The sequence below is a fragment of the Anser anser genome (genome assembly GCF_964211835.1).
Source record: "Anser anser genome assembly, chromosome: 2".
Lineage (NCBI taxonomy): Eukaryota > Metazoa > Chordata > Aves > Anseriformes > Anatidae > Anser > Anser anser.
In genome coordinates, this window is record NC_139721.1 from 158,252,707 (window position 1) to 158,261,046 (window position 8,340).

At 51.3% G+C, this 8,340-nt stretch overlaps 1 protein-coding gene across 1 annotated transcript; it reads right to left on the reverse strand.

The window, feature by feature from the left end:
- Positions 1-416: 416 nt before the first annotated feature.
- Positions 417-7,787, reverse strand: LOC310894220 (uncharacterized protein). Its single transcript, XM_083824072.1, has 2 exons — positions 7,056-7,787; positions 417-5,213 (listed from the first exon to the last, which is right to left on the reverse strand). Exon 2 carries the CDS (start codon positions 4,890-4,892, stop codon positions 3,006-3,008), a length of 1,887 nt encoding a protein of 628 aa, XP_083680198.1. The 5' UTR covers positions 4,893-5,213; positions 7,056-7,787; the 3' UTR covers positions 417-3,005.
- Between the last annotated feature and the right edge of the window lie 553 nt (positions 7,788-8,340).

An 8,340-nucleotide genomic window follows, 5' to 3' on the forward strand; every position in this document is an offset into this window, starting at 1 on the left:
GTAAATAATCAAGTGACCTTGCCATCATGAACCTTGCTAACGTTGCATTTACCATTAGATCTTTGTTAAATTGCTGTCTCATTCACGATTAAACCCTGCTAAATCACTATTTTCATCAATGAATATATTGCTGCTTTTGAGTGAAGTGCATAATTCCTATTGTGACAGTGGGTCACCGGCTGGAGCCCCAGGGTCTGTACGTTGGGGTCTGAGCTCACAGCACCGTTCCTGGAGAGCTGGTTGATGCAGTCAGCAGAGCCCGTAAGGCTCTTCACAACCATGTCCATTTGGTCACCACTGGCACTCATCTTGCTCTGGCATTTCTTTCCATATTATGGGTAGAAAGTAGTGTGGTTCTCTCAGTGACAGCTGATGAAAGCAAACCCACAAATAGAAAAGAGGCTCACTTTGTTTGATTTTGTTCTTTAAATACTTACTTTATTGAGAAGATATTACAAACTCTTAACCTGGCCTTTCTCCAGAAGCTGGGATACCCACACTGGCCATGGTGAACAGGGCAAGACCCAGTGATGGCCAGGAATGCTACTGACATTGACTTACTGCCTTGTCCAGGTCAAAGGAAGGGCACAATAATACAACAGGAAAAACTCCCATACCAGATCCTCTTGCTGGTAAAATCTTTTACAGCATTACGCTAGACTAAGAAACAGGAAATAAATGCCATCCATCTGGTGGTTACTTTCTCCCCAGTGAAGGGCTCTGATGTACCTCTGCTCCTCAGCAACCCTAACAGGAGCTGTTTTGCTTTGCAAGATGGCTTAGCCATGTTCTTCCTGAGGAACACAGCTTCCCAACCCATTCTTCTAGCAAGGGTGATCCTTGGACTCCACTAAAACATCCTGAACTTGTAGTTTACCCCTGTATATCTACCTTTTCTGCCCAGAAATGATTCTCAACCAAGCCAGAGGGATTTGAGGGGAAGCTTTCAGATCAACCAACTTGACTATGGTTCGCAGTTGAAGGCTTGGACAGAGAGGGAGGCTCCTTCAGAATCCGAGTCAGAGCTTGTCTTGTTGCTTGGAATCACACCCTAGGCATGACTATGCTGAAGTCTGAGAGACTCCAAACACCAAAATTACACTGTGCTTTTGGGATTTGGCAGCTGTACGCAGTGTTGGGCTTGAGTCACCACAACAAAACACCTCATCACGATGGTGTCCAACTAGGTGGTAAAGGTAAAACTCAAGTACCATTTGTCCTGTTCCCTTCTTAACCTCCAAGTCTCAGTTTCCCTGCCTGGAGAGGCAGCTGCTGTAAAGCACTCAGTGCAGTCAACCAGTAGTTTGGGTCCGAAGTTTCATTGCAGGTATCTGCATGGCTTTCAATGCCACTGGTACGATGCCATCTGCAACATATCCTGCAAAGTGGAGGTATGTGACTCACGGGTGGGGAGGGGGTTTATTTTCCTGCACAGAATGAGAGAGGTAGAGATACTACTTCACCATGGAGCACTTTCCCACTTGCCCCTCGGACTCTACATATTACAGCAACACAACAAACTCTAATATGTGTTTTTAATCCACCGTGCCCAGGTGACCACATAGCAGTGCTGCAAAGTAATCTTGGGGAGTGGCTCTGGGGTTCATGGACTCCCTCCACATCCCCACTTCACCAGGGACTTTCCAGACACAAAGATCCCTCTGGCCAGGGAACACTCAAACACCATTGTCAGCAGTGAGTGATGAAGAACTGTCCATGCTTTTGAGTAGCTGCACAGTCCTCTTTACACCAGGGAGAGGAAGAGAAAGCATCTCAACAGGGAAATAGTTCCCAGTTTTCTCATCCATAAAGTCTGAAGACCTGTTCAACTAATCCTGCTGCTTGATTTAATTCCCTAAATAATGCCCAGTAAAGTCAATATCCTACCACAAGCCTCACAGTGACAGGCAGAGAAGCAGGCAGCTGAGAAGCAGCACCAGTGTCAGCTCAAGCTGGTGGTTGCTGATGCCTCTGGGACTTGTGGCAAAGGCAGTCCTGGTTCATCACAGGCATAAAAGCACTGAATGCTAAGAAAAGTCATTCTCGGTTACATCGAAGCAATGGGGCTGTGGGAGAGAAACCAGAACTCAAACTGCCAGCCTCTGGGCCAGCTTTGGAAAACAGTCTTTGATTTTGCTTAACTTACTTTCAGTTGGACTGATGCTTAAACCAAGGGACTTGGCTTAAACCAATCTGGGAACCTGGTTTGGGGCATTCAAGGCTTGAAACCCTTGTCTGGCTGGCAGCAATTACTCCCAAATCCATACCACTCATCGACTAGCGATTCAGGTCCATCAGCCCAGTGGGATCAAGGTGTGGATCAGAGCCATGAGAAGGGGAAGAAGAATGTGGACCCCTTCTTTAAGCCCTTGCTTCAATGGACTAGGATCCCTCCAGCTTTCTCAGAAACGCAGTGATATAATAACAATAAAGCTCTCCCAGTCCTCCTGGCTACACAATGTCCACACAAAACAATTTTGGCATCCATAATTTTGGCAGGCTTTAGAGGCACAAGCATCCCAGTTACAAGAATGCCAAGATCTCATCCCTCCATCTCCAAGTAGATTTAGATCAGATATTAGGAAGAAATTCTTTCCTGTGAGGGAGGCTAGACCATGGCCCAGGCTGCCCAGAGGAGTGCCTTGGCAGTGCCCAAGGCCAGGCTGGATGGGGCTGGGGGCAGCCTGGGCTGGTGGGAGGTGTTGGAACTGGATGGGCCTTGAGGTCCCTTCCGACCCAAACCGTTCTGTCATACTGTGATTCTAAGTGCTCTGAAGAGGGTTGGCTCTTCAGCCCCATTCCACAAAGGGTGAGCAAATGATACCCCAAGGGCCGTGCTCAACAAACAGCAGAAGGGGATCGGTTTCTGTCAGGGCTCTGCCCCCTCAGCCTCGCTGTCCCCTCAGGTTACCCACCCCACCCCATGGTACCACACACACGGCCGGCAGACTTTGTCTCCCCAATTTCCCACAGGGCTTTCCCCCAGGAGCAGGTCCCAGACCCTCTCAGCTCTCCTCTTTGCTTTTCATGGAGGCCAGTGCTCCCTGCTCCATATGGTGGGGCCCACCACCAGTCCTCATGGCCTCCCCACGCTTCATGTGGGGGGCAGTTCCTTCCCGCATGTGGATCTTCTGGTGCCTCCGCAGGTACTTCTTCAGCCGGTAGCGCTTCCCGCAGGCCCCGCACTTGTAGGCCCCACCTCGGGAGTGGAGCAGCTGGTGTTTGATGAGATGGCGCTTCTGGGGGAAGCACTTCCCACACTTGGTGCACTTGCAAGGCCCCATGCGGACGTGGATTGTTTGGTGCCGGAAGAGATTGGCCTTCTGGTTGAAGGTCTTCTCGCACTCAGGGCACTGGTAGGGCTCCTCTTTGGTGTGGATCCTCTGGTGCCGAACCAGGTTCGATCGCTGGGTGAAGCTCTTCCCGCACTCGGCGCATTTGAACGGCTCGCTCATGTGGAGCCGCTGGTGCCGGATCAGCTTGCGGTTCATGCGGAAGCTCTCCCCGCACTCACTGCACTTGTACGGCCCCTCGCTCGTGTGGATCTTCCGGTGCCTGGTGAGGTTCGATTTCTGATTGAAACTCTTCCCGCACTCGGGACAGGGGAATATCCGTTCACCTTTGGGAGCTCCTTTTGATGAGAGATCCTTCTTGGATGTGGATTTCTCCTGGGTCTCCAGTATCCCCTCTTTGGTGGGCTGATTGGATTTCTTCGGCTTCCTCCTTGGGCTCTGGCACTGCTGGTGGTCAGCCTCCACGCCAGCTTCCTCTTTAATCTGGATCCTCTGGAGGGCACTGAGTTTTGGCCTCTGCCCAGAGTGGATCCCAAACTCGATGCTTTCCTGTGGTTCTTCCTTCACCTGGAGCACCCTGTTAGCTGCTACAGGAACTTCCCAGTCACGCTGCCCATCAGCATCTCCTTCCTTCTTAACCTGTCTTTCCGATAAAGCCAACACTGGGATCTCTGGATCAAAGAGCTTTCTATAGTCCATGTTTTCTTCTGGCTCTTCTTTGATGTAAAGTTTCTGGCAGGCTATTGCAGTAATGTTTTTTGTGTCATTACTGGGTGGCTCTGCTTCCTCCTTTGTCTGGGTTTTCCAAGGAGGACTTTTTGGATCAGATGGGTTTCTAGGTGCACTACACCCCTGGGCTCCACCTCCTTCATAAAGCATATATTCCAACACATTCTCTTCTGACTTAAAGACAAAGTCAGACTCCTCTTTAATCTGGATGACCTGGAGAGACACACCGCTGATGTGCCCCTCGAATGACTTTTGCTTCGCATGGTTCCTCTGGTGGACATTGAAGTACCGCTTGGTGCTCAAGCTCTTCCCACACTCAGTGCATATGAAAGGCCCCCCCCGAAGGTGTATTTTCTGGTGGGCCAGCAGCGTGGCGCTCTGCCCAAAGCACCTACTGCAGTCAGGGCACTTGAAGGGCTTCTCCCGCTTATGGATCTCCTTGTGGGCGGTGAGCGTCCCCTTCTTCACAAAGCTCTTCCCACACTCAGTGCAGGCGAACGGCCTCTTCTCCGTGTGGGTCCTCATGTGGATGTTGAAGTAGATCTTTGTGCTCAGGCTCTTGCCGCAGCGGGCGCAGAGGTAGGGACCACCCTTGGCGTGCGTCTTCTGGTGGGCAGCCAGGCATATCTCCAGGCGGAAGCAGCGCCCGCACTGCCCGCAGCGGAAAGGCCTCTCTCCCGTGTGGATGCTCTGGTGGGTCATGAGGTGGCCCCGGGTGGTGAAACGCCTCCCGCACTCCCCGCAGGTGAAGAGCTCCTCTGCCGTGTGGATCCGCTGGTGTCTCTTCAGGTTGCCCTTCTTGCTGAAGGACTTGCCGCACTCCTGACACGTGTGTGTCTTCAGCACCACACGCTTCACCAAGTCCCTCATGGTGGCAGAGCGTTGTGCCCAGCGTGGTAGCACCACAAATCCTCAGAGTGATGGGGACGGACTGCCTGGGAGGGTAGAAAAACCATCAGGACACGCACATCAAAGTGTACTTTTTGTACTTTAATGGATGCATTTTATTCCCCACGGGGGAAAGGGTGCTGCCGCTGTGTGCCAGCTCTAGGCCAACAAGGAACGCATGGTCTTCATTTCTCAGCATCCTTTCACCTCAGCTACAGACACAATGTTTGTAACTCCATCTTCTGCCTCCTCTGATCTCCTGGAGATGCTTCCTTGGCATTCCCGGAGACTCTGACTGCTGGACTGAAAACATAAAGGGAAAATTAAAGCATTATTTCTTCTCCACCAGCTTTGTTCGCTAGGTAAACACAACAGGTGGCACCTTGGCTGCTCCATGCGGGCCTGAAGCTGAGACCTTTGAGGCCTTAGCTCTGTTGGACTCCAACAGAGACAGCAGGAGCAGGCTAATTTCCCCTGGCAATTTGGGGATTTGAGATGCACTCATTGCTGCAATGACACTGAGGTTTCGGCTCTACTATTGCTGCACTAATGATTTTACTCTCAGAATAGTTCTTTGGCCCTTTACCAAGACGTTTTATAAGTAAATAAGCAATTAACGCACTTTGCAGTAACTTTTGTAATTGCTCCCATTTTTTAAGGAGTGACTGTCCAGCAACCAAAATCCCCCAAACCCAGAAGAAAACCAAACTTGGCACCAGCTGCAAAACTGGGGTGTGCTGCTTTGGGCTGGCAGACCTCCATGCACGGGGGAAGGCAGGTCAGCGATGTCCTTGGTGTGTAGCTGGAGAAGCGAGACAGCCAGCTAAAACAATTTTACCCTCTTCACAGAGGGGTCAATAGACAGCAGGGCCTGCGTCCTATGTATTGCCATTAAAAAAGAAATGAGGGCCAACAGAGATGTGAGCAACATCTCCTATTAAGACTGTGAATTCCAGCAGGGAAAGGATCCAGAAGGACTGAGGGGAGGAAGATATTGATGCTAGAAGTGTCTGTCAGTAAAAGTATATGTGGCTGGCCAGGCTTATACTGATGGCACTGATGGCTGAAGGCGTTGCTGCCAAAATCACCAGATACGGGGCAGGCTGCCAGCAGGGACACAGGCTGCCAGTGGGATCTGTCCCTGGAGCTCGGGGTGGCTGGGGAGGCTGGGGCTGGGAAGATGAGAACCTGGGGAGCCGGTCATTGAGGCATAGGGACTGGGAAGTGGGGTGTGCCGTGGGTTTGGGGCAAGCAGATTTGGAGTATAGACATCCACATCCAACAGCGGTGCAGGGTTTGCAGCTGTACGCTCCTCAGAGGTAAAGGCTCTGAGCATTAAATGAGGAGGGACAGATATTTCTGATTTCAGAGGACAGTTATAATGGGGAAAGTTATTTCAGATTTGGGCGCAGTTCTTGTCCCTTTCTGCCAACCCACCTGGCTCCCCACTGATGTCTGGAGATGGCTCCACCACTGGAGCACAATGGTGCCCCTGTCCAAGCTGAACTCACCACTCTGGGCAGAAGAACCACAAAATAAATAAATAAATAAATAAATAAATAAATAAATGTATATATATATATATATGTATAAACCCAACTACCTGCAAACTTTCTTGAGCGAGCAGACACAAAACACACACATTTGGAGCAGGATCTGGGTCTACAGTTTGATAGTGGAGGGGAGGCTCCCGGGGGGCCAGCCCCCTCCCTGGGTTGGGGAGCAGATATCTGTCCCTACAACTGGTTTTAATTCAGCAGACCAAGCCTCAGCATTGGCCAGGCTGCAAAAAGGGCTCAGAAAAATTCAAAAGCACAGTTTTACCCAGGAAGGTCACCAACCCCCTGGGCAGGCAGTGGATTCAGCCTACGACCACCAAGGACCCAGCAGCCAGGAAATCTGCAGCAGCACTTCACTTGGCTCCAGGTTTGGACAAAAAGCACCAAATTGCAATTAGCATAAAAGAAGAAATTCCTCCCCGCTTTCTTCCTTTCCTTTTCTTTTTAAGCATCCAGATCCTACAGATCCAAATACCGCCTTTTCTTCCAGCTCCGCAACCAAGGGCAGCATCAGATCGCAGGGAGGGTCGCTTCGCATCGCATTCGGGCTACCCGGACACATCGGTTGGCCCGAAAAGCATCTTACCTGGGCGAGCCATCAGCCCCTGGCTGGCATTTCTCTCCCGCGGGGCAACCAGAGCCACCGACGCGTTTGCCACTCGCCCACGAACTGTTCTGCGGCCGCAGCCGGGCTGACCTAAAGGAAGTCTGCGGCCAGCTCAGCGAGAGCTACCGGAGGAAGGGTGAAGCTGAACAAAGGCAGGGAGCAGGGGCTGGAGGAGCAGAGGGCGGCTGCTGGATGAGGGTTCCCACGCCACCGCCGCATCGCTGCTGGTGGTGGCACTGGGGGGAGAGAAGAGCCCAGCCCCATGGGCATCCCCGCAGCCCCCCGGCAGCCTGGGGCTGGGGAGGGGAATGGGAAGGATTGGGAGGGGGAGATGAGGGGGGTCCCCGTGCTGCCTCCTGGGAGTTGTAGTTCTTGGCCAGGTCAGGATACGTCCGTTTCTGGCAGGGTTGCTGCCGTGGTGCTGAGCGCATCCTTCATCCCTCCCAGGCTGTGTGTGGCTGGGAGATGCTCAGGGAGGTGCTGGGGGTGGAAAGATGTGGGATAGCGGGCACTGCTCTGTCCCCACAGGGGGAAGCAGCCAGCGAGGCTCCGCACCAGCAGAGGAGCCCTCGTGGTGCTGGCTGAAAGCACGAAGGTAACACACAGGTTGTGCAAGGTGGACACCGAGGTGACATAGTCCGACACAGAAACCACTCAAATGTCACAAGCTGAGCACCCCAGGGCACTCAATTATTCGTCTTTAAAAATAAATAAACATTCAATACTCAACTTTCTATCAAACAGATGTTTCATTTGGTCCGTTTGTTTGAAATATTCCTAAAACTTAGGAGTGACCCGGCAAAGCAATGAAACAAAATAGAGTAATACCAAATCTGGTATCAGGACATATTTTAATGCAACACTAAGCTGCATGAAATTGTCTTTAATTATAGCAATAATTATTAAAAAGCAATGATGTTCTTCTTGGATTTACATTTTTCAAATGGACAGATATCAACAGCAGTTGGGAATTAGCAATTAGTTCTCGTGTCTCACAGACTGATGATCTTAGGGGTGTTTTCCAAGCTAAATGGTTTTATGATTCTGTGAGTTAGCAGGGCGGTGAGCAGCACCTGGGAGAGGCTGAGCCTCAGCAGAACCTCACAGAAAGTACTCAGACCTTCTGGGGTCTGCCTGGGACTCTGCAGGGAGCCCCAGCCCCAGCTGTTTCTCTCCAAGAGATTTAGGAGCATGTGCAAGAAGGAAAACTGCTTCAGCAGGATGGGTCCCAGGGGCACCCGTTTCTGAAGCTGAACAATAAAAC